A 27,909-nucleotide genomic window follows, 5' to 3' on the forward strand; every position below is an offset into this window, starting at 1 on the left:
GATTTAAGTTATAAAAAGAAAAAAACTCATTAATTTTTATAGTTTCATCTCACCTCTGTTCCTCTCTTGAGATGAGAAGCAATACTGTTTAAAAAGGGTGGTGCAAACCCAGAATATGTGACTACAAATCATAAATTAGTTATGAACAAGAAATGGACTGCACATCTCTCCTACCCAAACGTCTACTGAGACTCTTCTCAACTCCGCTACACATCCGGATTAACAGCAGAATATAAAAATTAATACAGTTAATCCTGAAGAAACACATGATCTTAATTTTTCCATTCAAACAGGCACAGACCTATTTAATGAAATGCAGCTGGAAAGGTTTCTTTAATCCTAAATTCACACAAATATAATTAAAATTAAATAAAATGGGTCACCCGGAACCTTCATCAGCATCATTTAGTCCTTACATACAGAAACCAAAAATGAGTTAGTCTGCCCCTGGAATACCTAACCAAATGCAGAATTATTTAAAAGGTCTACTACTCTGTGAAACAATAAGTTTAGTGACATCTTTTATTTTAGAACAAACACAGTTTCGTACTTTTGATACTGAAGCATTCCACAAGGTCAACCATTATGGTTCAAGTAGGACCTTTTATCCAAAACACTTGGATTTTAGCACCTTAAATAAAGAGTTAAAGTAACATCTTACTAGCATCAAATGAAGACAGTTAATACTGTGCTCATCCTCTGGAAAATTATGTGGACCATACTACTAGGTGCATTTAGTCCCTAACAGAGAGTAAGGCAGAAGGCAAACAATTCTAAGCAATGCTTTTGACTGAATACATTCTGAATAACAACATAACCTTCCCAATTATATAAAGTATTTGCTCCCATACATCAAACTTCGTAGTATTCAAATCGAGTGGTCATTTACAATCAATCACATCAGCCAGGAATTTGTACCCAAAAAAAAAAAAAAACCCAACCCCAAATCTGGTTATTAAGCATCAGTAAGTGATATGTCTAACTAAAATTTTAACTCTGTATTGTTACTAGTGCTTTTTCAAATATTTAAACAAACCGTTAAATCAATAAACCCAATTAACTTCAGAGTTAAAGCTACTTCTTTTCACTCACCATCTGGGTAACAGGGCACACATAACATTTGCTTCCACAGGCACAGTTCTGAATGCCCCAAATTTGGCTTTTCCTTTCACCCTAATACTGCTCATGCAGGTGCTGTAATTCCATTAACTTCTGAAGGGCACAGAATCTCCTTTCTGCATGGATTTGGAGTGCATTAGCCGAGTACCTGCCTAGCTTCTACCATGCTCCTTAGCACTTCCAAGGATTTCTTGGGACAGAACAGGTTAAGTTTATTTTAAATAAACAAGCAGTCTAACCAGACATGTCCTAAACCCTGTAATTTCAGGCATCTTTGGCCACTGTAACACTGTTCTTTGCAACTTTGGGAGTTTTGCACCAGCTGAGTCTGTCAAACTGGCTTCCAAGAGAATCCTTTCGCACTGCACTTGGCTGTCTGACAGCAGCTGCGAATCAATGACCAACTTGCACATCCAAGATGGATATCTACAGATGAACATCAGTGTATTCCGAGACCATAATTCTTCTTTTTCACTTAAATTAAGTTTGATGTTAGACACACAGATCTGTATGTTAATTTTAAACAACACCAAAAGCATAAAAAAATTACAAACTAAAGTAGTCAATTGCCGGTATGAAGTGTCATCTTTCCCGTAACTAAACAAATGGCCAACAGTAAGGAGTAAACTGGTGAATTTCAACACAAAAATTTAAACCTCAGTAGTCTCTGCTTCCTCCCCTCCACCCCCCAAAACCCAGGGCTCATAAGGAGATTCCCTTCAAGGAGCAGCAGAGCAGGGTTCAGTCTGGGTAACGCGTCCGTCATAGCTCCTCTCTCTGTTGGGTCGCTCGGTTGTCCTCTTTAACGCTATTGGATTTCTTCTCAGCATCTTTTTTCTTCTTTGCTTTTTCAGGTTTCGTTTTGTTTTTCCCTTTCTCATTTTCATCTGCTCCTTTGCCAGGATAAACCTGACCTTCCAGAGTGACATCCGCACACCTTTCTTGATTTATCAGGAAGTCTTTGATCTCCCAGGCATAGCCACCATCACGGAGCATAAAGATGGCCCGATTGGAGCCAACAATAAACCTAAAGGAAAGACCCATATCTTTTTCAGTTAACTCTGTGCTTTTCAAATATTACAGCATTTGCTTAATTCAGAGCACCTCCACAACTGAGGCATGCATTTAAGAGAAAGATGCTGGTCTTGTTGTTGCCTGGGGATGGGGACAAGAGAACAAACTTCTAGGATGTTTAAGAATTAATTGTATTAGTTTATAAGGAGGCAAGAATATGAAGAAAACTTAAGAACTAATTTGGGACTATGTAAAATCTACTAATGAGCACTGAATTTGCTTTATACACTTTCTGCAACCCTTCTCAGCCTCAATACAAGAGCGCAACATTCTCCTGTTTCAAAATGATCCCCTCTGTCTGAGAGAAAGACAAAAAAAAAAAGTCACATTTTTTAGCCAGGGGAACAAAAGGCCTTTTGTGGTGATAAGTCTTCCAAGTGTGATGTTTTCCACTATGCACATAAAGGCAAACTACAGCAGTTAAAATTGATAAATAGCTGAAAAGTAATGGGAAAGAAAGAATCCAGGCTATATATACACACACCATGTGTAAGCACTGAAAAGATTTGTGCGCCACACCAGTGGTTTTGCAGCCTGACTTGAAACAAATTGGAATATAAAGTGATACAGAAACAAATAAATAGTAAGGGATTATGGAGGTGGGGAATGACACAGGATGAACAGTTCAAAAGGTTTTCAGGAAGAAAGAAACAAGAGTTCTGCAAAGGCAGGAACTTTATCCTTGTGTATCACAGTTTACCTTTGCACGTCGTAGTTGGCATTGAAGAGGCCGCCCTGCCACAAGCTGGTGATTTCTTCTGTCTCCTTTTCTGTGGGATTACCCGACACCGTGACAAACATCATCAAAGTCTTCCCCTTTTTTGTCAGCTTCAGGATGCTTTCAGGCTTGCCTGGATCAATTTTTGAGAAATCTATTGGTGCTGGAGGCCTCTTGTGTTCAGGGAGATCTCCCTCTTCGATGTCATCATCTTTCTGTTTTGAAAAGGACAAGGAGGCTTTAAATTAAGTTGTTCCAAAAGGATGCTCTTTTTTTTTTTTTGAAATTTCTTTGCTTACAGAATAACTCTTTTTTGACAAAATATTTTTTAGTTTAATGATGGAGATTTTGGAACCCAAAGAAACAGTGACTTTTGTTTCAGGAACTTCACCAGGAGTGCTCTTTCCATTTATAACCCTCCCCTCAAAATGATACACATTTTTGTATTGACAGGTAGAATTTCATTTTGCCATGTACTGAGAAATATTTCAGCCTCAAGGCTAATTCAATACAATTCCACCTAGGAAATTCATAAAATAACACTTTTTTTTTTCTTCACAGTTTCACAAAAACGTATTAAGTATATGAGATGAAATAAGAAAGTCACAATAAAAAACCCTCATATACAGATAAACAAAAAATCATTCATCTGCATTTTGCTTTCAGAGGTCAAAACTCACCTCTGGGAATCATGAAATTGCTTGAGAATTTAATTTTCCTTTCTTTGTTTCTTTAAATAAATAAAACCACATGAATTCAGATTTTCAATGTTCATGCCACAGGAAGATTTTATTAAAGGTTTCACGACTTTTCTAATGCACAGATGCAGCTCACAGTCTGACAACATAATCACCAAGAATAAATCACTCTTACAAAAAAGAAAAGAAACCCCTCTTGATGACTTTGCTGAGGCTGACAGGCATTTAAATATTTAGAAAGGCACAATTCAAACTGCTGCCCCTTGAAACAGCTCACAACAGAGGAGTGAATATAGTGACAACTTACATTAAGCCAGAACTTGATTTCTTAGACAGTGTTTGTATCATGGAATTAAAAAGCAAAAAATAGAACAGAAAAAACCGTAAGTCTTACACTGGCATCCACCCAAGCACTAGTAAATAAGCAGGAATTAAGGCAGATATTTTAGGTGCTGTCATGACTTCAAATACACATGACTATTAGGAACATGAACTGCAGCAATATCTAAAGATATCCCCTTCAGAGGCCTCAAAGGTCAGGAGCCAAGCTTGATTTTTAGGACTTAGTATGCATTACCCCCACATCTCTGCAGAGGCATGTACACAAACCCAACATCATCCTCCTACAACACCATAGCCTTTAAAGGTTAAAGTTTTATACAAGTGACTTATGTTCTTTCCCCACCTCATTTCCATGGAGTTTGTTGTCTTCCTGACAAGCGTGTCTAAAGTTTAGGTACCACCGAACAAAAGTTGTAGAAGCCTTAGATTTTATCCTTTCTTTCCTTACTAAATATCTGTTTCAACTTTGCAAGTCTGAAATGCCTTCAAGTAGTTCACATGCCTTTGAAATTTTCATATTAAGTGAACTGGGAGGAAAGGAGAGCCCCAGGAAAGTCCCACTGCTCTCAGTAAGTGGGAACATTACTTATCTTGGAGGAAGCTGGAAAATGCTGAGATTGGTGAAGTACACTAAAAATATAAAATCTTACATGACGGAATGAAAAACGTTCTTCAGAATTAAAAGCAAACTGATCCTTAATTTAGTCTGGTTTGGCTAGTGCAAAGCCAGCTTATTTCACAGTTTTGAAAGAGAAAGGCAGAAAGAAAGGTTTCCAAATACTCCTTACGCAATACAGAAACTGACTTCGGATTTAGTGACAACACAACCTACTAACATATACCACCTATTTTTCCCTGAACTATTCAACTAAATGCTTCTAAAGCTGTATTATTACCGTTTGATTGGAACTATTATGAGAAGCTGTCAAAAGCTCCCTTAAATGACAATTCTTTTCTTGATCTTGTACAAACTATCATGCAGTTTAGTGTTTATAAAGCTATTTACAAAGTAAAAACCTGGAAGCGTAAGCTTTTCCTTTGAAAAGTCTAGCAGACTCATTCACTTTAACAGTAGCATGAGGTTCCAGAAGGAAAGCATTACAGACACAGTAATAATTACATATGCCTTCCCTTGCTCCTCCCCTCAGCTCCCCATTCTCACGCATTTCTCATAAATGCCCTGGATTTTTATATTTAAAAACATTAGCAACATGTCACTTAATTCCTCCACCTATCCAATGACCTTAGCTCAGAGTCAAGCCTGAGAAACCCTGAGCTTATAACAACAATGAACTATTTAAAGCACGTGACCTTTCAGTAACAGAGAGACCTCTGGACCAGATTCTCAGTTCTGTTTCCAGCTCCCCAGGACTCAAGGCTTCTGGAGAGTCCCCTTCCACGAGGGAAATCCCTCAGTGCCTTCCTTCAAGCTCTAGTTGTGCAACTAAGCTGCTGAAGTGCCTCTGCCTCTTTTCCCTGTTCCCTATGCTCGTTTTCCACTAGATCACTCTCCTGGATCACCAGGTACTCATGCATATGGTGCAAGGGGCAGCACGAGAGCCGGCACAGAGAGGTGGCTGCTCCTGCTGGGAAGGCTGCTGGAGACACAGCCTCAGCCTCACCAGGCTCATGGCCAAACCCAGGCATGTTATAGCCACCATCCTCCAGTGGTTTCAGATTAATTGCCTGAGAAATAAAAAATATTAGAAGTCATCTCACTCTACTGAATTGATTCTGTGCAGTTCCATGCCCTGTGCCCCTCACTCCCAAGCATAATTCCTGCTCTTATCCAAGTTCACAATGGCCCCTTTGTTTCTCATCCTACTCCATCAAGTGCACTCATGCCCTTTTTTCTCCTCTGTCCTCCAGCCACCACCCCCTCAAGTCTTTCATGGTCCCTGTGCATCCTGACTCCCACCAGGCAAAATGCCATGCAGCTGACCATCCCGGAGACCAAACAGCCCTTAATTGTTGAGCCCTGCCTCAGTAATAATTCTGTTCTTTTGGGGCTCTACTCTCTGTGTCTCTCCTCAGAGGCAACACCAGCCTGAGCAGCAACTCCACCGCTGCTCTGCCACATCTGCACACAACGTGGCCACAAGCATTTGTGCTGCACATGGTGGCCTGGATCAGAGACCTGCTCCAGCTGAAGAGGAAAAACCCTCAACAGCCTCCTGACCTGCGTGCCACAGGACACAGACAAAAGTACAGTCAGTCTCACAACAGCATTAACCTGAGCCTCCCTTTCATCCAGGCATCTCGCTCAAAGAGATGTTCATCTTGTAAGATTGTTTCCTACAATGCCAAATTTGGTAGAAGTTGGGCAATATTATCATTTAAGCCCTGATTTTTTAGCAGCTAGGACTACCGGGTCCTTGGCTGATCCCAGTAACAGAAAGGCAAACTCTTGAGGTTTTTTCTGACTTTATTTCAAATTTTAACTCAATTTTCTAAGAACCTCCCTTCCTAAAGGCAGATACACAGTAACAGTCCATAGGATGAACAAGTCCCCAACCTTCAAACCAGGACCAAGGCAAGCAACCTTACTTCTCACGAAGTTACTTCAACTGTATTTCACATTCAAAACCTACTTCTCCACCTTGACTTACAGCTGTAACTGGTGTTATTGGAAACAGAAGTTTTCACTCCATTATTTCCTTCAGTTTTTGTGCAACGTATTCCATGAAAAAACCTCATGGGAAAGAGAAAATGACAGTGATGAGTGCTCTGGCATTTAACAGAAGATGATGGAAGGCAAAATAGTGAAAGGAACTGAACAGTAGCATGACAACCACATGGAGAAGAGAGTGATGGGAAACCAAGGAAAGTTAAGGCAGCGGGATGATGGGGACGAAGGAGGACAAAGAGAGCTGGAATGAGAAGCCTTTACTATGAGGAGTGATAAGAAAACAAACACAAACCAATACCACTACATATCTATATTCCTCCAGGTATCCCCCCCTCGGTCACAAAATGAATAATCCTCAATACTCTAAAATAACCTGATTTTTAAGATGCCCAGGCTGCTGGCGTGCACCGATGGCCGGGAAGCGGGACAGGGCAGCAGGGCAGGCTGAGGGCAGCTCCACCAGGAGACGCGACTGTGGCCCTCGCCCGGACTTTGCAACCCCCCCCCCCACGGACCCAGAAGCTCGGAGGGAGCAAACCGCCACCTCCCACCCTGCACCGGGCTCGGGGATCCCGCCCTCCCGGTCACCACCAGGCCCGGGGCCGCCAACCCCTGCGGGGCCGGGCAGCGCGGCCGCTCCAGCGCGGGGCCGGCCCCGCTCCTCGGCAGCCGCGGGGCTCCCTCCGCGTGGTCCCGCCGCCGGTCCCGGCCCCTCCCGCACCTCCCACTGCTCCAGCAGCCGGGCCATGTCCGCGTCGTTGTAGTCCCGAATGTCCTTCTTCTTGGGCGGCCCCGCCCGCCGCTTCCCCTCGGGCCCTCCGGCCGCGGCCGCCGCGCTCACACACAGCGCCAGGGCCAGCAGCGCCCAGCCCGCGGCCGCCGCCATCTTCTGCCGCTGTCGGGAAGGCGGCCCCGGCCGCCTTATGGGCGGGGGCAGCGCGGCCGGGCCGGGAGGAGGAGCGGGGAAGGCGGCGGAGCGGGGCGGGCACGGCCGGGACTGGGGGCAGGGGCTCGGGATAGGAGGAGGCAGCGGCTGCCCCGCAGCGAGGGCGGCTCCCCGGTGCTGGGGGGGACAGCGGACACCCCCACCCCGCCTGCCCCGGGTGCCGCTGTCCCGGCACAAAGCGCCGCTCCAGGCGGTGCCGCCCCCGGGCGCGGCCCTGCAGGGAGCGAACGCTGGGCATTGTCGGGTTTTAAAATGAGTAAATAAATGATGGCCCAGCTCCTGGGATCTAAGCTTGTGATTGTTCCTTGTTGCCTTCTTTTTTTTTTTAGAGCAGGACGAAAAGTATCGTCTTGGCTAATCGATGTGATAGGAACCGAGCCCATCGCATGAGTCCTCTGATTTTGACTCGTGTCTCATCTATACTAGGTTTAGAAAATTATTAAATTTAAAGCTGTTTTACAACTTCAGAACATCTGACCACCACCACAAAAAATGGGTTTTTCTTTGTACAGACTATTTTTCCATTATCTCAACCAAACTATACGGATGGATGTCCACATAGCCTTGTTTCAATCTTCAATCTACTTTTTTTTTCCCCACATGGGAGCTGTTTTAATTACAAATAGCACCATCTTCTCTTCAGGCTTTCACCTTGGACTCCGAGAAGTTTAAACTTGGGAATTCAAGGAACCATCACTGTTACTGCTACTGGTACAGTTACTGACTACAATTAATATACTCAGGTTGATTAAGTGAACAGACTGCTCTTCCACTCCATCATGCAAGGTGGATCAGGTTCAGAGCAGAGGAACTAATTCTACTGAGCGTACAGTTCAACCCCAATTCTGTTACTGTATATAGTCCTGTAATCATAGAATGGTTTGGGCTGGAAGGGGCTTTGGAGATCATTTAGTTTCAACCCCAGATCATCTAGTTTCAACCCTACAATGAACCAGGAGCCCACTGCCCTTATGGGCACAATGTGCAAATACAAAATAAAAGCAGTCAGTAGGCAGGGGTGTGAGTTTGAGGAGGCTTTTCAAAGCCTGGACTAACTGCTGAAGTGATCAGACACACGGCTTGTGAACGCCAGGGAGACACAGCCCATGAAGCAGCACCTTGCAAAAGCACACATAGCATGAGAAACAGCACAGGAGGATGTGGAATCCAAGATTTCAGCACCCCCATAAACAACTAGCCTGGTCTGCAGCCTCCACGCATTTTATAACATTTCAGACACACTGCCAGTGCCTGAGAAACAGGAAGCAGTTAGCCCAGAGCTATTCGTGGAGCTTGTTAAATGTACAGTAACTGAAACGGGGCTTAGACAAGGACCTCTCACAGAGCTGTCCAATACCTAAGGAACTAATGAGCACATTTGCTCAGTGATTTCTCATTAAATATAATGAATATCAGGTATACTATATCAGATTGCCTTGATTAATGAGGTTTTACTAAAATATGTTTCTGCTAACTTTTGTTATTACTGGATCATGTGTACATTCACTGGAAAAAAATAAAGACTAAAGATTCAATCTTGGAATGCTGGACTTACCACATAAAATACTTTCAGTGCACTTCTACTAGGAAATACTTTCTCCAATTCTGTTTTTCTTATTAGAACAAACCAACCCAACTTACTTTCTTTAATATCTGATACTACATTCAGATATGGATCTCAAAAGTAATCTACTTTGCTTTGGTAGGCGCACAAGTTGTTAGGAATATCCAGCACTGCACCGAACAACACTATACATTTCCTTGTTGTGCACATAAAAGCTTTAGTTTGAAAGGGAAATATTTTCCATGCTTGACTCTGACCTTGCAACTCTCTCTGTTCAGGCAAAATTCTGTGTCCAGGAAGACAGAACCCACAAAGTCTGCCCGTTGTGGGTTCAGCTGCAGGACAAACACCTGTTCAGCCTCTGTTCTCTGCTGTTCCTCTTTCCCATGCAGGAAACAAAAGCCATGGAACATGTTATCACTGACAGGAGAAAATTAAATTGCATTTTCTTTTTATTGAAGCACATTGTGTTTTGATCAGAGCATCTACAGAATCATACAAATATGCTTTTTATAGCTTAAGCGTTTTCATATCCCTTAACAGCTTTTATGGTCCTAGCAGCTAACACTATTATGATTGCAATACAGAACATATCCAATAATAGATGGCTACTTTCATTGTAGATTACAAAAGTAATGTGTATAATGCTTTATCTTGTAGCTTAAAGTCCCATCTAGTCAAGCCAGGGAAGGTCTCAAGCTGTGACTGTCATTTTTGCTTCTGCAACACACACATTTTATTAGTAGTACCTTCAATTATAAAGTTACACCTTATCAGAAAGGCAAATCTACCTCCCCCTCTTGATGTAAACTGTTTTCATTATTGAATAGGGTTGAGTCAAGCTGTAATATGAGAGGATTCAGGATGTTCTAAATTTCTGTTAATGAAGGATTCTCTTTTTCTTTTTCCTTTTTGGAACTGTGCGAACTTCCCATACCATTATTTCTTATGAGCTGGGAGAAGAATGTGCATATATTTTTAGCTGCCAAAAGCTCTCTCAAGTCTTTGCTGGTGGTACAATTTTCTATTTTAAAGTGTATTCCTATTTGTCACGTTTTACTTTTTGCAAATACAGTACAGTAGGGTCTTAAAAGCTTGTTCCTTGACATTCCTTGGAATGAAACCTTAGAAAGAAAAAAAACTTGACTTCATCAAGGAAAGGGCAGTGCCCTCTTGGAAGGACATATATAGACAATTAAGACTTTAAACCTACAAGATGAGAAGACCAGACCCAAGCACACCGAAGGGAGAATGAACATGCAAGGGCTGCCTGCTATGAGCACATGCTGTGTCTGGAAGAATTAATTCATTTTAAGAACTCTAGTGATACAAAAGGATGTTTAATAGTGCCCAGATGAATTAGGTGTTGCGCAAGGCAGCCTTTTAGTGATTATTTTGGAAATCTAAAATGATTGAGGTCTGGTGTGCAGCTGTGCTCTTCACAGCCTGACCGACACTACAACTGCTTTTGCACCTTGACCATGCACCTTAGGACCATGGCAATACTGTGCTAAACAATACTTGCTGAGTAACGGATCCCAGAAAACTTCAAGCAAGTTCTGAGATAACCCAGCACTCAGCATATTCTTCCCTGCTTAAAAGCACTGTCATACATTTTACAGAGCGTCAGGATATTATGAGTTATTTTCAGTAAAACATTCAAAATCACTGTTTTTGTAGGTCAAATTACCTCAAGTGCCCTAAACGTTTCCCTGCAGAGAGAATCTAATGCCCAAGCTCTCATACACAAACAGTGCATGTGTTAATGCAGCCCTCTGAATTTACTCACAGGCAGAGTAAAACTTGAAGAAGCAGATCTGAACATGTTATCTTTAAAACCAACAAGAATATGGCTAAATCTAAAGAAAAAAAGGAAAATTTAATACTGTTACTAGCAGCATACCAAGCAGAATATGCTGTCATCTAGAGCATGAACCTTTGAATGATTCAGAATAATTTCAGCCCTCAATTTAATTTCATGCATAAAACAAGCACACACACTTGCCATCTATTAAGAGAATGTGAATTTTTGTTCCAGAGCTACTCAGACCTTGAATTCCTGGGTCCAATTTGAAAAATTAAGTCTTTAATTAAAAATTTTCCCAAATTAGGTGTTAACGATTATGATTTGGATATGAAATTCTGATTCAGGTATAGCCTTGAAATTCAGATTCTGAATTCAGTTTTTACCATAAAATAAGTCTTTACCCTGAATTGGTGTTATCCTGTGCATGCACATTTTATAAATTAAAATGTATTGACTGGATGGAGATGTTCGACAAATGACATGATAGCTTCGTATCAATACCTATCTGATGATGTTTGGGGAGGGAGCATGACCCCTGACTGTCTAGTCATCTGCAACAAAGCTATACACTGCGATCCTTAAATTCAAAAACACCAGAGAATGTTCCTGTTAGTACTCATCTTACTGCAAGACTTGTTACAGATCTGTGCTGGTTAAAACTATGTACCAGTTACACAATTTAAAGTTACCCAATTAAGAAAAGAATTACATTAAATCAATGTCAAAGAAGGTTTGCACAGTTCCCACAGGAATTCCATTTATAGTCTAATTTTCGCAATCTAAATGAAATTAATTTTGTAGTCCCAATTTAATTTTAGGTTTACAGGTCAGCTTTGGCACCTACATCTAATGTAAGTAATACATTACGTGAACTTCTGATGAATTAGAGGTGCTAGGCTTAAACTGTTAATGATCAACAGCTCTCCTCACTGAACAATCAGGCACAGTGAGAGCACTGTAGGATCAGAGACTCCTGTAAAAACATCTATTAAATTTCTCTCATGATATATAGTCAAGGAGGACAGGAAGGGGAGAAACCCAAACCCTTCTGTAGTGTATTACAGCTGGAGGACAGAACATACCATCAAAAGTGCAATTCAGGAAGGGTGGGCCCTTACACATTTTGTTCAAAATACTGCATTCTCTTTTGATCTCAAAAAACCCAGACCTAAGAGTCTGAAGGGAGAGCCTTGGATTCTTGTTTATGCTGGACCACTGGAATGAGCAGCTTTTACCACTCTTCCATTAAGTGCTTCTGAGTTTCAAAGCAACTGACCTACAAACCTGCACCTGGCCCTTCTCACCTGCTCCAGGGAGGGAGAATGGACACAAGGAGCTACTTCACACCTAATGCTCTCCCAGGCACCAGCCTCACAACGCAGGAGGTGCAGGATGGATATCCATATGTGCAGATGGTAGATAAGAACATGAAGCAGAAAGCCATTACTGGCTGTATCCACATTAAATACGGCACAGGCACAAGAGGAGTTTTGTAGTTGCATTTTCCTTTTCATAAAAATGTGTCTCTTTTCCATGTCAATGTATTAAATATCCATGGTAACAGCAGGGGACAACCAATCGATTATATACGGCAAGTGGTGAAAACAACAGAGCAATAAATGGTGAAGAAAAGGACAACAAAACAAAAACCTCTTTCGCTGTATTATCTTTCAGCTGAGAAGCAGGAGCCAACCAGTATTCTGACACAACTGGGATATTTACGTTACTGGTGTCTATGTAATGAACTTGTTCTTACCTTTGATATTGTGTTTTTGACTATGTCATATTAAAAAAAACAAACACAAAGAGCCACATCACAACACCAAGGTTAAACCTGTATGCAAAAGCCCACCCATTTTTCTAAAAGCCATTTATTTATAGACAACAGAAGAAGAAACAAAACTTGTGGCTGTTTGCACTTTGCTGTTCCAAGTGCCCAGTTAAATGTTCCTCCAGATCTCCAGCTGTCTTTTTTTGCTACACACAGACCAAGTTCTTGGGTTGCATCCCCAGTGTATCAACCATGGCTACCTCTGCAGACTTGAGACAGACCCAAACCTCACAGTTTTAGTCTCTCATGAAGTACTGGCTCTAAGTACTGACCACAAAACACCTACTTAGCACCAAAACATTTAAGACAAAATAGATCCTACGAACAATAATCCAGTTAACACACTTGCCTTTCCTTCTGTATGACTTACCTTTCCATTGCTGCAGAAAGGAAGGCCCAGCTTCTTCCAGCCTCTTCTGCAAAGTCTGACTCTGTGTTAAATTATTTCTTCCATCTGTCTCTGCCGACTATCCTCCTTTGATTTTTAGCGCAGCCAGACAAACCAGCTGCATCCCTCAGAACTGGAGCTATCATTCCTGTAATTACCACCTCATGGGTTTAGTCACATATAGCTGACACAGGGGAACCACTGAATTGCCTTTTATTCCTTCATCAGCTAGCTCCCTATTAAGTTAGATCAATACATCCATAGAGGAAAGTAATATAAAGTAGCATAACCCACTGTATAGTAACTTCCTCTCACCAACCTGGCCACATAGAGTGTTCATAAAATTATTACAACTTGGTATTCTTCAGCTATTACTCAACAGTGGCTACACTGGAAAAAATCAATTCTTCCTTCACAAAAAAATATTTTACTAAGCAATAAAAGGGTCAAGTCATGTCAGATGATTCAGGAAAGAAGACTTCAGCCTCCAGTTTCTGTTGTACTAAGCACAATGCAAAATAAAGATCAATGTGACAAAAGAAGAGCTCATACAAGTAAGCCAATCTTCTGTATACTACTAAGCCACATTAAAAAGCCTTTTAATCCCTTGTATCTGACAATGCCTGCTGGTTTGAACCCCAGAGAGTTATTTCATTTAGACTCTGTCACTGAAATCTTTTTAAAGCCAAGCATGGCCACCTGATTTTCATGTCTTCCAGGTCTTTCTACCAATTCAGCGAGCTGCCCAAGTCCTGTGGATCACCTTTGCACCCAGCAGCCATGAAATAAATGGGTATGCACACATTCTCCTTGAAAGAGATGTGCAGAACACTTATGAAGGAAATACCCACCCCAAACATGACTGAGTAAAAGTTTCCCCCTAAATCACACAGACACATGTACTGGCACTTTAAAGCATGTAACTAGCTGATCCTCAATGTTGCTCAGATTACCAGCCCAAGAGAATCTGCCTCCAAGACTGCCTTTTGGAATAAGACTTTGTGTTCATGGTAAACCCAGACTATGAGTGATTTTGTACCCAGCCAGGCTGCAGTCTGTAGGAAGGATCTAACAGGCAGCTGCTCCAGGAAACGCCACTTCCATGGTAAAAATGACCAAATAAGGTGGTATTTTCTACATTATTTTTTTCAAACAGCAAAGGTCAGGTTACTCATGTAGGAGAGCTGAACACCCAGAGCTACCATGGGAGGAGAATGGCATTTGGCAAGAGTGCCTTGGAGGCTGTCCACTTGCAACACAGGACAATAACTACCTGTTTTCCCCCTTCCTAATACTGAGGCTGATAAGCACTGGATCAGTCTTGTGGATGGATTAAAGGAGCTCGAAGAATATTTGCTTCATATTATAGCAGTTACTAAGAGCTCTGGTGGCCCTGTCAGCTGATAGGAATGGCTAAGGCCCAGCTGTGTTCCTGTGGAAGAAGGCTGGTGGAGGAGCCAAGCAGGACCTGTCCAAACCAAGGATCTCTCCGCTTTGTCCTTGGGGAATGGCACAAATCACACATATCATCATGGCAGGCGGCAGCATCTAAAAATGGAAAAGATTATTAGGTCATGTAACACCTCTTCTAGCCAGGGGTGAGACCTACGTTCTCTAAAATGAAGTCTTTCAAACCCTAATTAAATGTAGTCAATCCTCATTAAAGATAAACTAGGTTAATATTTATGAGAAGCATTCCTTGTGCTGTATACTATCTCACCTCACTTAAGGACATATCTGGAATCTTTTTGAAATAGTTTAGCTGGATTCTTCTGCCCATTGATTTTTATTTTTCAGAGTATTCTGAAATCATTCCTATTTATACTTTTGAAAACAAGTTACTGGCAGTAAGCCAAAATTGTTTAGGCCCAAATCATGACCTTCCTTTCAACTGCTATAATCTGACTCAAGTAAACAAAATTTCCCTCCCACTGTTTTTGTGAGGAGGGATGGGTGGAGAACTGCCCTATTTTCGACACACCCATAGACCAGTATCTGCCCCTTTCCTCAAGCCTGGCTCTATGGCAAGGGCTTCCCCCACCCCCCAAATGTGTACATCCTGTTAACCCTCCACTTTGACATCTGTGTTCATCCCGCTCACGGCCCACTCTACGAGTAGGCAGCCAAGGGTTCCCCTAGCTAATGACTGAAAATATACACAAACAAAATTATCTGAAGCTCTTTAAATGTATAAATGTATGGAATCCATTAGGTGGGCTGGGTTTGTGCCACAACATCGCTGGATCTGGCCTGCAACTGCAAGCGAGGAGTTTGGTCCAATTTCCACTTATTTCAAGGTCACTTATACCCTTGCAATAGTATGACTGTAGCAGGATGTTAACTGTGAATCGAGGCAAATGTATTTCTGGATTTCTGTAGGCTGCTAAATGCATTCTAAATGCCTAGAATTAGAAGCCTGACTTAAAAAGGGAATTCTGATTGAAAGGAGAAACATAATATTATTATTTAGCTGCAGCTTAAGCTGCAGCAAAATACGTAGCAAACGTAAGATGTGACTTCAACGTGGACTTTAATTTGGTGTTGATTTGATGGGGTTCAGGATTATGTTGATGGAGATACTGCATAACAGGACAGAATCTGATGCGTGGGACATAAATGTTCTCATCATCATCATTTACCAAACTACACATTCCCTTTGGAAGCATCCCAGGCAGCATTAAACCCATCTTCTTGTAACTTGTTCCAGCCCAATTAGTAATTTTAATTTTATTACTGTTTAATGGCATTTACATGAATGCCTCAGATTTACTGTGTGTTAACATCTTTGACAAGAACCATCTAATAAAGTTCTTGATGTGCTGCAGAATGGAAACAGGCCAGAGAAAGTCTTTCTGTACACAGCAGTGTCAGTAGGTTTACATTTTCTCTGCTAAAGTCTAACAAACAGTAACCAGTGCTCGAAAACGATGACAGAGACACGAGAGGAACGAACCAAATTCATCTTCATTGGTTTAAAAACTGGGTCAAGGCCAGTGCTGAGGGCACTATTTCTGTGTAAATAAAGATGCAGCAATACCCCATCCCGTGTGTACAGCACCCACGACAGCCAGCTGGGCACCTGGGGCAGCCGGAGCCCCGCGGGGTGCGGTGCGGCGGGCCCGCGGTGACACGGGCTCTGACCCGCCCAGGTTGACACACGCAACGGCTTCTTCTACCTGGGCCGGGACATCCCGACACGGGCGCTCCCCGGCGCGCCGGGGACAGGGACGGGAGCTCCGACCGGAACGCCGCACTTACCTGGCGGGCTGGCCGGGGCAGAGGCCGGGCGGGGAGCGGCACCCGGGGCGTCTCAGCCCCGGCGGCTGGAGCGGGGGCGGCTCCTCCGTTCCCCCGCGGCATCTCCTCCGTGTCCGACATCCGAGCGCAGGACGCGCCGCCGCCCACCCGGCAGGCGCTCTCCGGCTGCTTCTCGCATTTCTCCCACCGGCCTCTCCCTCCAGCACCCCCGGCTGTCTATGTGCTCAGCGAGCCCCCGCAATCCCCCGCTCGGCGGGGCCGGGGCAGCGCCCGCGGCGGGCGGGCGGGCGGTGCCGGCGCTGCTGCCCCCTCCGCCTGGGAGGAGCGAGCGGCGGCGGGCGCGGAGCGGCGGCGGGGGGAGGGCAGGATTTAAACGAAGGGCGGTGACACCGCACAAAAGATTTCGATAGGCTCAAGTGAGGTTACAGCAAAGGCAGCGGGGCGGGGGAGCTCCCCCAGAGCCGTGCAGCGTCTGGCTGGCAGCGGCGTCGCAGCCGCCGCTTCCCAGTAGTTTGTCTGAAAGCCTGAGAAAGGGAATTTAAACGAAGATTTCCTCCCCTTCTTTTTATCTTTTTTTTTTTTTTTTTAATTTTTGTTTTCCCTGGGAGTTGGCGGCTCAGCCAGGGAAGATGGCAGGAGGAGCGTCAGGCCGGGCGGGTCGCAGCATCCGCGGCTGCAGCCCGCGGCCACCACCCTTGTTTGCGGGAAGAGCCTAAGTTGGTGCGGCGGCGGCCACGGCGGGAGCCGGCGAGGAGGGCCCGGGGGCGCAGGGGATGGACCGCGGCGGCGGGGACGGAGCGCGCAGCGGCCGCGTGAATGATCGCGGCAGGAAGGAGTGAGGCAGCGGCAAAGGAAGGGGAACGGATCCGCCCGCCCGCCCCAGCACCCGGATCCGGTGGAGCTTTTTATTTTTTTTTTTCACCCTCCTCTCTTCTGTTTTTTTCCCTTTTCCCCCCCGCCGTCCCCCGTGTCCCGGCTCCCCGCCGTGCCCCTCTCCCCTCCCGGCCCGGCTCCCCGCGGGTGCGCGGCGGGGCCGTGCGGGGCGGGCGGGCCACACCCTCCGCGGCGCTTCCTGCGAGCCGGGGCCGCGGCGGGCGCCGGGGGCGGCACATGGTGCGCAGCCGCCGCCCCTCCGGCCCCTGCGAGCTGCGCCCGGCGGGCGCTCCCCGACCGGAGGCGCCGGGGCCGCGGTAGCAACTTGGAGGGCTGCGCCCCTGCCCCAACTCCGCTCGGCGGCGGCGCGTCCCTGAGGGATTCCGGCTGCTGGAGGGAACTTCGCGCAGGATCCCCGCGGCCGGCGAGCACGGACGGGGTGCTGGGAAGGGAAGGCGAGCCAGCGTGCGAAAAGGAAAGGAAGAAATAGAGATTTGTAACTAAAGGATGCCGGACCGGGGCCCGGGGGCGCCCGGCGAGCGCCGCCCCGCCGCGGGAGCGCCGTAGGAGCGGAGGCTGGAGCGGGGCGGGCGCCCCGGCCGAGCTCGCTCCCCGCAGCAGCGGCAGCCCCGGCGCCCAGAGCCTTTTCTTGCCTCCCGGCGATTAATGGAATGATGTTGCGGAAAAGGCAGAGCGATCCTGCCGGGCTCAGTCGGGACTGCGCGGGCGGCGGAGGCGGCGGCAGCGGGGTAGCGAGCGGCATGCGAGTGCCCCCCCGGCGCTATGGCTAGCGGTGGCTCCGGCAAGTCCAGCAGCGAGGTCTCCGGCGGCGGCATCCCCAGCAGCAGCTCCCTGCAGAGGAAGAAGCTCATCTCTATCTGCGACCACTGCAAGATCAAGATGCAACTGGTGGCCGATCTGCTTCTGCTGTCGAGCGAGACCAGGCCGGTGAACACCGAGAGTCTGTCTGTCTTCGGTGAGTCCTTTGAGAAGTGCAGGGACACAATCATTGCCAGGACCAAAGGACTCTCCATCTTGACCCATGACGTCCAGAGCCAGCTCAACATGGGACGCTTCGGGGAGGTGGGGGAAAGCCTGATGGAGATGGGGGAGCTGGTGGTGTCCCTGACCGAATGCTCTGCCCACGCTGCCTACCTGGCTGCAGTGGAGACTCCGGGGGCCCAGCCTGCTATGCCTGGCTTGGTGGATCGCTACAAGGTGACCCGATGTAGGCATGAGGTGGAGCACGGCTGCGGGGTCTTGAAGACCACCCCTTTGGCAGATATGAGCCCTCAGCTCCTGCTGGAGGTTTCTCAGAACATGTCCAAGAACTTGAAATTCCTGACAGATGCCTGTGTGCTGGCCAGTGAGAAATCCAAGGATAAATTTGCTAAGGAGCAGTTCAAACTCAGTGTCAAATGTATGAGCACGAGCGCCTCTGCCCTCTTGGCGTGCGTCAAGGAGGTCAAGACCTCGCCCAGCGAGCTGACCAGGAACCGGTGCGTCTTGTTCAGTGGACCTTTGGTGCAGTCTGTCTATGCTCTGGTGGGCTTTGCCACTGAGCCCCAGTTTTTGGGTAAAGCTGCCACCATTAATCCAGAGGGCAAAGCTGTGCAAACTGCCATCCTAGGAGGAGCCATGAGTGTGGTATCTGCTTGTGTGCTCCTGACCCAATGCCTCAGGGATATAGCCCAACACCCCGAAAGTAGCACCAAAATGAGCGATTACAGGGAAAGGTTGAGGAACTCAGCTTGCGCCGTCTCGGATGGTTGCAACCTGCTATCTCAGGCACTAAGAGAAAGATCTTCACCCAGGACTTTACCGCCAGTGAACTCCAATTCTGTGAATTAACCCCCACATCTTCTGTTTAGATCCCAGTCATTGCTAAAGGAAAATAATATCCCACCTCCTCACCCTTTTTTTGTATACCAAAGAATTTGCTTGGATGAGCCCAATCCTTTGATTTCGTGTGGTGAAGAAGCAGAACATATTCAAACTATATGTACTAATAAAGGTAGCCAGTTTTGGCTTCTTTTTACTTTACTTTAAAGTTAAGCAAGTATCTGCAGATAAATTTTTCTTTATTCAACAAGGTCTTCACACAAATGGTAATAACTGTTTCAAAGTTTTTATATTTGGGGAGGTGGGGGTATCTTAAAAAAAAGGAGAAAAAAAAGAGCTTTAATCGCGCTGGGTGCGGTTTTTAAAGTTTGTCTTGTCTTGTCTTCCGAATTTCCCTTCTAAATTTTGCTGTTCGGTTGTGCAGGAAAAAGGTTACCTCAGTTCTCACTCATTTAAAAAAATGAAAAAACCCAACAACACATAGATGATGGATGTAGCTACTATTTTGTTTGTTTTTGTTTTGTATGACTTTTTTTATTTTGCATCAAGTGTTAGGTTAGAAGTGCATTTGGTGTGTAGGAGTGGAAGGACTGGAGGTTGTGATTATGTTTTCCATGTGTTGATTTCCAAACTGGGGGAAAAGCTACTGTGAGTGTTTAAACAAACAAACAAAATTACACTATAACAAAAGTGATTTTTAATTTTTTTCCAATGTCAGTTTTTATCTTGCATGTACTGGAGTATTTATTTCATCTATTAAAATGTTATGTTTCTCAGATGCCTTTCTGTGAATCTCTTAATACTTGAATAATTGAACAACTAGGCCTGTTTGCATTGTATGTCATTTCCCCCAGGGAATGGGTGGTACAAACGTAACTGGAGTTCTAGACAGCAGCATACAGGCTTCAATTCAGTTCTTTTATTTTTATAAATACTGTCCCTCCCCCAGTACTACCCCTCCTCCTCAGGAGCCTCTGACAGAGCTACTCCAGTTGTATCTGTGGACAGCTGGGCAGTGCTGTGTACACTTGGATTGCTTGGCATTGGGATTGCTCTGCACTGGGATTGCTCTGCGGAGCTGGTGGTGTCTGCAGCAGGGCACAGCCTGGCTTTGTTTGTCTTTATCAGCATTCGGTGTTATCTTTTGAGTTTTGTGTTTTAACTCTTGCTGATGTTGTGGGCCATCTGTGTGTTAAATCTGTGACTTTCCATATTACTTCCTGAAAGACTTCACCCTGCTGGATGGCCCTGCGTGTTCTGTGTGTCTGCTCGGGATTGTGAAGGTTTGCCGGAGTGGGCTCTGTATTTTTCAGAGGTTTGTGTTGGAACTCCTCAGTAGAGATTTCTGTCAAAGCAGTTTGAGGTTGATGTTATAGATTACAGGAAAAGATAGCCAGCTTTTGAGGCCCAGTCCACCTCCACTTGAATTCCTTGGGAACTGAGGGCAGACCTTAGTGAGTCCACCTTAGTGGACCATAGCATACTGCTGTAGTTCCAATAGTTGCAGTGGTGAATTTTTTCAGCCTAGTCTTTTTGGACTCGTGGGATCTGTTGCCTTCTATATGTTGTATTAAAGGTAAATAGAAGAGCAAGTCTTCTGCAGGGAGGTTTTGTTTGACTGCCCTGCTGCATTGCCTAATTGTGGTTTTTTTTTAATGGATCTGCAAATTGAGCAATGTTGAAAGCTATTGGAGAACACACCTTAAAATGTTGCTAGCACGGCTTAAAACTTAAGTTAAAAGTACTGCCCTATTTATTCCTTTGAAGAAGGTAACCTTTGGGTTTTGGGTATGGGACAGCCCTGGAGTAGTGAAAGGTCTTGCATTTATAGCATTATTGTTTCTCCTGCACATGATGCTTCACTGAAATGGAGTGAAACAAATAATGCCCTGTGAGCCCAGCAGTATGTGCTGCAGAGGCGTGGATGTCCACATCTATGGGGTGTAGTATACAAGTATAAAGTACTCTTACTGTTTTTTCATGAATAAATTCGTGCACACGATGTTCTAACTTTGACTTCGATGCCTCCGCAGGTATTTCCTCAGAGGCTCTCACGTGTGCACACACAAACGTTTTCCCATCTGTGTGGCAGGAACAGCTGTAGGACTCCGGAGGGATTCATAGGAGGTCAAGGCCATCTACAGGGAGGTCCTGTGTCTCTGTGGTGTTTGGAGTTGTCTGTCCCTTGTATCTCCTTGCCTCATAGCGTGTTTCCGTGGAAGCCGAGACTCCCTCCCAACCGACCCTTCCTCCTTTTCCGCAGTGGCTCTGTGGGGAAGGAGGAAAAAGGGACTGTAGCACACGTAATGCTTTCAGGATGTACTATCTTCTGCGGCTGCACACAGGAGGTGAGGAACCAGCTCCACCCTTCCTTTGCATAGATCCTGGATGGTGCAGAACTTCGTGTGGGACGTGCAGGGATGGTGCTGAGGAGCTGCAGGGCAGTGCTGTGCAGAGAGGGCACATGGCATCCTTTAGCTCCAGGTCTTTTAAGTTACTGTGACCTACATTGGTGAGGCCTCCTCCTTGCAGACATAAACCAGAGGATTCTGAAGGGCAGCTCTGCAGCGTCTGACAGAAGAAAGTGGCGTCCCACTGGCTCTTTTGATGTTTCTACTTAATAATTTTTGGTGCTGCTGAACTAATTAGGTTCTTTTTGATTCATTTATACATTATTGAGGTTATATGGATCACAGTACAGCCTCCTTATTACCTCTGCATATGAAAGGCAATATATTATTAACGATGATAGTGCCGATCTTTGTTGTGGTAACATCTTGTTTTAAGTGGTTTAGTGCAATTTTTGTTTTAACAAGGATATTGCAGATTCTTTCCCCCTTTCTTATTATATTTTCAAGTGAGGTACATGCATAAATATATAAATAAGTACGTATCTTCTTTGTTCTTTAACACTGAAGGAAAACGAATCTCCCTTTGCTTTTGAGCTGTGTGAGTTTTGGAAGGGTTTGGTTTTATAAAATAAAATGTGAAATGTAGCCAGGCCATGATTTTAGTTAACAGGCTCCTTAAATATATATATATGTACATACAAGTAGTAAATTCACCAAAGTAACTTACTGTGACATTTTAAAACAATAGTAATTTTAACAGTTCAAAATGTTCAGTCATTTCTTTCAAGAGTAGAACTCACACAAAGGGAGCCATGAGCTGCTCCCTGGCCTCAGCTCAAGAGAGTATCTGTCAGAATCTGTGCTATTCATGTAATTAGCACAACAAAGGTCAAAAAAAAAGGCTTTTGATACAAACAAGCACAACTTTTTATGCACTCTGACTAAATGATTAACAGGAAAATGTCTATATATACATATGCATATTGTAGCATTTTCTGAGCTGAAAGAGTGGGGTTCCACTATTAAATATGAACATACATCTATTTTAAATGCCATAGTGCCACATTTATAAAGAATGTATATTGTGCTAATTTATTTGGAATTTATTCCTATAGAATATTAATTCTGATACAAGACATTTCAGTAGGTATATTCATTTTTGTTTACTTTGTACTCTCTGGGACAAAAAAAATACAAAGTGGACAAGTTTTCAGGGTGCACTCACAGGCCCCATCGAGGTCACTGATTACCACTTGGCATCATATTTCAGGCCCTTGTTGCCCAAATGCTTACACACCATTTAGGTCAGCAGTAGTGTCACAATTTCACCATGGGCTTAGACAAGCAACAGACACGTTTTCTGATCTGGAATCTTGATGATTTTTGACAAAAGAAAAGGTTTTGTGGTGCTTATATCACATATCTAATAGATTAGTAGTGCATTTAATAAAAGGGTTAACTTATTTCTAAAGACATTATGCAATGCACATTTGTAGCCAAAAGCAACACTATCCCCACCAAAAGAGAATTAAACTTACTTCTTAAATGCAATAACTTTTTAATAGGGAAGAAGTTGTCACCTTTGTATTGTCTGTAGATTTGATACTATCTTTTGGTTGCTGCTTCAGCACAAGGAAGTTCATAGTTGATGTAATACAGCAGCTGAATCTCTGAGATTGAGGTCACAGCACTGTGTTTTCTGATTCTAAAAAAAGTGAGTTCTGTAAGACAACCAGTAAACTAGCAGCAAAATGCTATTGAAAAGCAAGTGCACTATTTAAGGGAACTTGCAAATGTAAAGCCATGTTATTTTTCAAAACTAAGAAAAAAAAGACCATGGGTCAGATAATTCCCTTTACTTTTTACCACAGGAAATGATCAAAGTAGCAGAAAATCTGCTCTTTTTGGCCAAACTTCTGTCAGAGACAGAAGGGGTCGAGCCAACACATGGTGTATGCAGCCTTGCAGCAAGAGAGGGGATGTGGCTGATGGGAAAGGAGGTGGGACCAGAGAAAATCTGTAGGGTAATACCTCTTATTAAACCCACAGGAATTTTCCTATTCTAGATAAAACAGAGGCTGATCCAATAAAGCAAATCTCAAACAACGCGACCTTTCTTCCCGGGCTGCTGGAAGGCTGTGAATGAGGACGTGGGGCTGGGAGCGTTTGGGATGCTCTGAGCTGAGCAGCTGTGCTGCTGTGGGGAACCAGGAGTCTCTAGGGTGGCCCTAAGATGTGTAAGAAGTACAGGCACAATGTGTACCTGCCAGAACAGTTTGGTGGGAAACGAAGGGGTTGGGTTTTATCTTTTTTTTTTTTTTGCTTTCTTCCCTATCAGGCTCTTTCCAGACTTTACAAGCAGAAGCAGATGGTAGGGGCCAGTACATTTTACTTCTTTGTTCTTGCTGCCTGTGAAAGGTGCCAGATGGGCAATGATAAAGATAGAAATTCTCTTCCTGTAGCCCAGGGATAGCGGAAAATGCAGAGCTTCAAGGCTGCCCTAGCCTCACAGGATTACCATAACATGTTTTTTTGGGCCCACTGTTTCACTCTTTGATTTTTCGCCAAGAAAATGACAGAAAATCCCAGTGGCAATTTGACAGGGGCATTGAGAACCACTGAAGTGTTTCCCACAGGACACCAAACCACCACCAAGTTTGGATCACTTAGAACTGGGCCAAAAAGTAGAAAGGCTAGGTATGAAGTGCAAGGCCAGATCCTTCATATAACTAACTCAGAAAATTAAATACTGTCTACTCTGAGAGATGTTTATTTACTTGGGAATTAGAATTATCAAAATTTTTATATAGAATAGTTCAGACTTACATTTAATTAACACAATTAGCAGTATTCTGGAACATTTTCTTAATGAAGACAGACATCTATGGACATGAAGGGCCTCATCCATGACTCAATGAAATCTGTAATTAAATATTAATGTTTTCCAAGCTATGTTAAAATGTTAAGGGTTGTTTTGCGTGGCAAAGCAAGGCATTTCATATTGATTTTTATTAATCTGAATATTTTCCTAGAACTGGTTTTATTGTACTAGAGTCCTTTGAACTTAAGGGGGTGTTTTTGTTTTGTTTTTTAAAACCACACAGTGTATGATGCTATATTTCAACAAAGTCAAAAGCAGCATTTCAAGATTAATGCAGAGATTCCTGGGGTCTTCTGTCAGCTTGCCAGGCTCTTGTTCCTGTTCTAACTTAATTTTTTATAATTTCCTTTTATGTTAATAAAGGCTTCTTGTGGCTGTAAAAGTTAAAGTTGTCTCACTCCATAGACAGCCTGGTTCTTATGTAGATACTATTTATATTATTTAGAAATCCTGCTGGTTGCCAGATGGAGCTCTTTTGGGTTTTATGTTAAATACTTGGAAAGCTAAATAGCTTGATTTTCCTCTCCTCCCTCCCTTCCTTCCTCAACAAAATAAATAAATACTTGAAAAATGATTACTAACAAGTTCCTTAACTTCAGTTTTAAAACCAGATTAGTTTTAGGTGAAGTGACTGCAAGTATGAGATACCTCAGAGCAGTAGGATTTTGGTAGAGTTTGACTTACCTACCAGGATTTTAGACCAACAGTTTTTCTCCAGTTTTGTTTGGGCAGCAGGAACCTGAACTTTAGTCTAAGGATGGAGAACCTGAGAAGCAGAGAACACAGCCCTGGATCCTGCAGTAGCGTTTCTTGCAGGATCTGGACCTCAGGTGGAAACCCCAAGATGGGCTTAGACTGCAGTGGCTGTTTGGATTGCTGGAAGTCACTGGCAGGGTGTGGTTCTGTGCTGTGCTGGCCTGCTGTGAGCCATCTGTATCCTGGGATTAGTTTAACCAGCCTTTGGGTGACCAACAGTCTCTGTGGTAGCTCCAGTGCCTCTCGCTCCCTGCTCTGAGCATTTGGGTGAGTCAGTGAGGAGGAGAGATTTGACATCAGGTTCTCCATCACCAGCATGGCATCACCATCATAGTATGGGCATGAGGAGCCCATATTGATGCTAGGGTGGGCTCATAATGAGGTGTTTTATTCCCCTGAACTTCGGGGTGCTTCACTTTTCAGCTCATTCTGCCAGCTGAGTTCACAGGGTCTGTGTTAGTGCACGGAGCACCAGCAGCAGAGCCAGGCCAGGTCTGCTGGGCTTTGTCTGGATTTTAGCGATTGTGAGGCTTCATTTGCTTGAAATTCACATAAACTGCTGAGTAGGAATATTTCCCAAAAGCACAGTGCCTGTTGGGCACTGTGGTGCTGATGAACTGAGGGACCTGTGTTTCATACTGAATGCATACAAGGTGTTCCCCCAGGTCATGCAGAAGTTGCTTGGGAAGCACTGGGAGTCAATGTCCCACTAATCATAATTCTGTTGTTGTCAATTTACGAAATGTCAATAGAGCAATTTTGGCCTCCAGGGTTATGTTTTTAAAGTGCAGAGTAAAAAATTGCCCTTTCCTAGTCAATTTTTTTGAGTATGTATTGATTCTGTCTGGTTCACATTACATATAGGAAGTCTCTCGAATTGCCAGGCATGCTGTTCAGGTGTACTTTGGGCCCTGTTTGCATTCTGAACTTGCAAACTGTGGGAAAAAGGGAGAAAAGTCAGCTAGATCTGTATGTACAGTGTGACAAATTACAGGCCCTGTAGCACTTCTGAACTGGCATGCAGTTAATGCTTTGGTCTTATTTAAATGGCTCAAATTTAGTCAATGTTAAAAAATTTACTTTCTCTTTAAAAATTTACTATGAAATCAATCTGTTCTGGCAATATTAGATTCATAGTTCCAAAACTTTATCCCCTTTTATCATCTTAAAGTAGTCATTGGTCTGAAACTTTGCAATCTCTGGGTCTGGCTTAAAAAATGAAAAGGAAATTGAGCCGTATAATTCAGTTTTAGTAATTTTAATAGCTTTAAAGCTAATGAGTTGACCTATTTTCAAATTACAGAGCATGGAAAAATAGTGGATGTATTCTTTTTCATGTTGAAGTGAACTATTGTTTCTCTGCTCATAATTAAAACCTCACTTTTTAGAAACTGAGATTGGTCCTAGGCATTGCAAGAAAGTCCGTAAGCAAAACTGTCTGCATGAAATTTCCTTAATAGTGACTTTAGGACTGACTCATTCAGGACCTGTAATCTTGTCTTGTCTTATGACAAGAGTATTAGGGGAGTTTGTCCCAACAGCCTGTAAATGGAGCTGGGAGCATCTGAGTAGGCTGAAGAGCAGTTGTAGAAGTGAGCAGTACAAGCTCCAGAGACACAAGTACTGTCTTTGAAACTTCAGAGGCAGCTGCTACTGGCTGGGGCACTGCAGGTTGTAATACTCTCTAAAAGTCACAGTGAAATATAGGACTGAAAAAAGCTGTGAGCAAGAGAGGTTTGTTTCAAAGTGAGGGCGCAACTTGTAGTTTTGAATGGGAAAAAATGAAAATATTTGGTCAGAACTGTAAGAGTATTTAGGGGCTTAACTCCCATTGATTTTCAGTGGGGGCTATGTCTGGATGTTTTGTGAACTTGGTCATTTGTGATGAACTTCGAATGCCTGTGGTTTTAAAATTAATTATGGGATGTTGTGGTAGAGCTTTACTGAAACTCTATAAAGGTATGAATTTGCAGCTGAAGTACCAATGTGGGCCGTAATTCTTTTCTTGCCATCCTGACCTTTCCCTGTGGGTTACAAGCTCTTGTTATCCCTGTAGGCGCCCTGGCTGGCGAGCAGCCAGAGGCCCAGCTCTACCTCGTGTGTCTCGTGTGGTTGCCAGATGCCAGCGTTGTGCATCTCACTTTCACATCAGAGTCACAGGTTTCACCTCCGTCCCTCCACCCTCTGCTCCTGGTGCAACACCCAGATGTGGAAGAGAGATCCCTTTGTACTCTGTGCACGTTATCCCCATCCAGGCCATGTACACAGAGATAATTCCTGCCAACCGAGGCCCAGATCATTACATAAGGAACGTACCTGTTCTTTCTCTATGCAAATTCCAGCCACCTCAGCACCACATACTTTCGAAATAGGTCTTCAAGATTTGCCCACGATCCACATTCCCTGGAACTGTGTTTCACACACAGTTTGTCAGAGAGCTCTAATGCTGCTCAGAAAAAAGGGTAATCTGACTTAGGTATTTATGAGGTGATTTTAGCTGGGGTGGTGGCAGGAGAGCTGGATACCAGGAGATCTAGGTTAGTGGCTGGCTTAAAGTTATAGAAGCTCTAGGTGCCCTTTCCCCAAGAGTAGCATTTGGGCTTTTGTGTGGCATTTTCTGCCTCTCTTTTAACTAATTATACTGTTTGCTAATGTGTATTGAGTTAATCTGCAGCTTTGAGTTCAGTAAGGAATAGGCAGCATCTGCATTTACACTGCTCTGTAAAATCTAATTTATTGATGAATCTCCTATAACTTTTCTGTGTTGGACCTCGAGGCTTCTTTTAAAATTTGTCTTGCTACAAGTTCTTTGTTTACCAAAATTATCTTCAT

The 27,909-nt window shown here is 44.0% G+C and overlaps 2 protein-coding genes across 2 annotated transcripts; one reads left to right on the plus strand and one right to left on the minus strand.

The window, feature by feature from the left end:
- Positions 1-1,770: 1,770 nt before the first annotated feature.
- On the minus strand, positions 1,771-7,467 carry MESDC2 (mesoderm development candidate 2). Its single transcript, XM_017805155.1, has 3 exons — positions 7,302-7,467; positions 2,894-3,126; positions 1,771-2,146 (listed from the first exon to the last, which is right to left on the minus strand). Exons 1-3 carry the CDS (start codon positions 7,464-7,466, stop codon positions 1,882-1,884), a joined length of 663 nt encoding a protein of 220 aa, XP_017660644.1. The 5' UTR covers position 7,467; the 3' UTR covers positions 1,771-1,881.
- Positions 7,468-17,495: 10,028 nt separating this feature from the next.
- MESDC1 (mesoderm development candidate 1) lies at positions 17,496-24,892 on the plus strand. The gene has a single exon (XM_017805207.1). The coding sequence runs from the start codon at positions 18,031-18,033 to the stop codon at positions 19,096-19,098; it is 1,068 nt and encodes a 355-aa protein (XP_017660696.1). The 5' UTR covers positions 17,496-18,030; the 3' UTR covers positions 19,099-24,892.
- Positions 24,893-27,909: the final 3,017 nt, after the last annotated feature.

The sequence above is a fragment of the Lepidothrix coronata genome, unplaced genomic scaffold (assembly GCF_001604755.1).
Source record: "Lepidothrix coronata isolate B3197 unplaced genomic scaffold, Lepidothrix_coronata-1.0 Scaffold11, whole genome shotgun sequence".
NCBI lineage: Eukaryota > Metazoa > Chordata > Aves > Passeriformes > Pipridae > Lepidothrix > Lepidothrix coronata.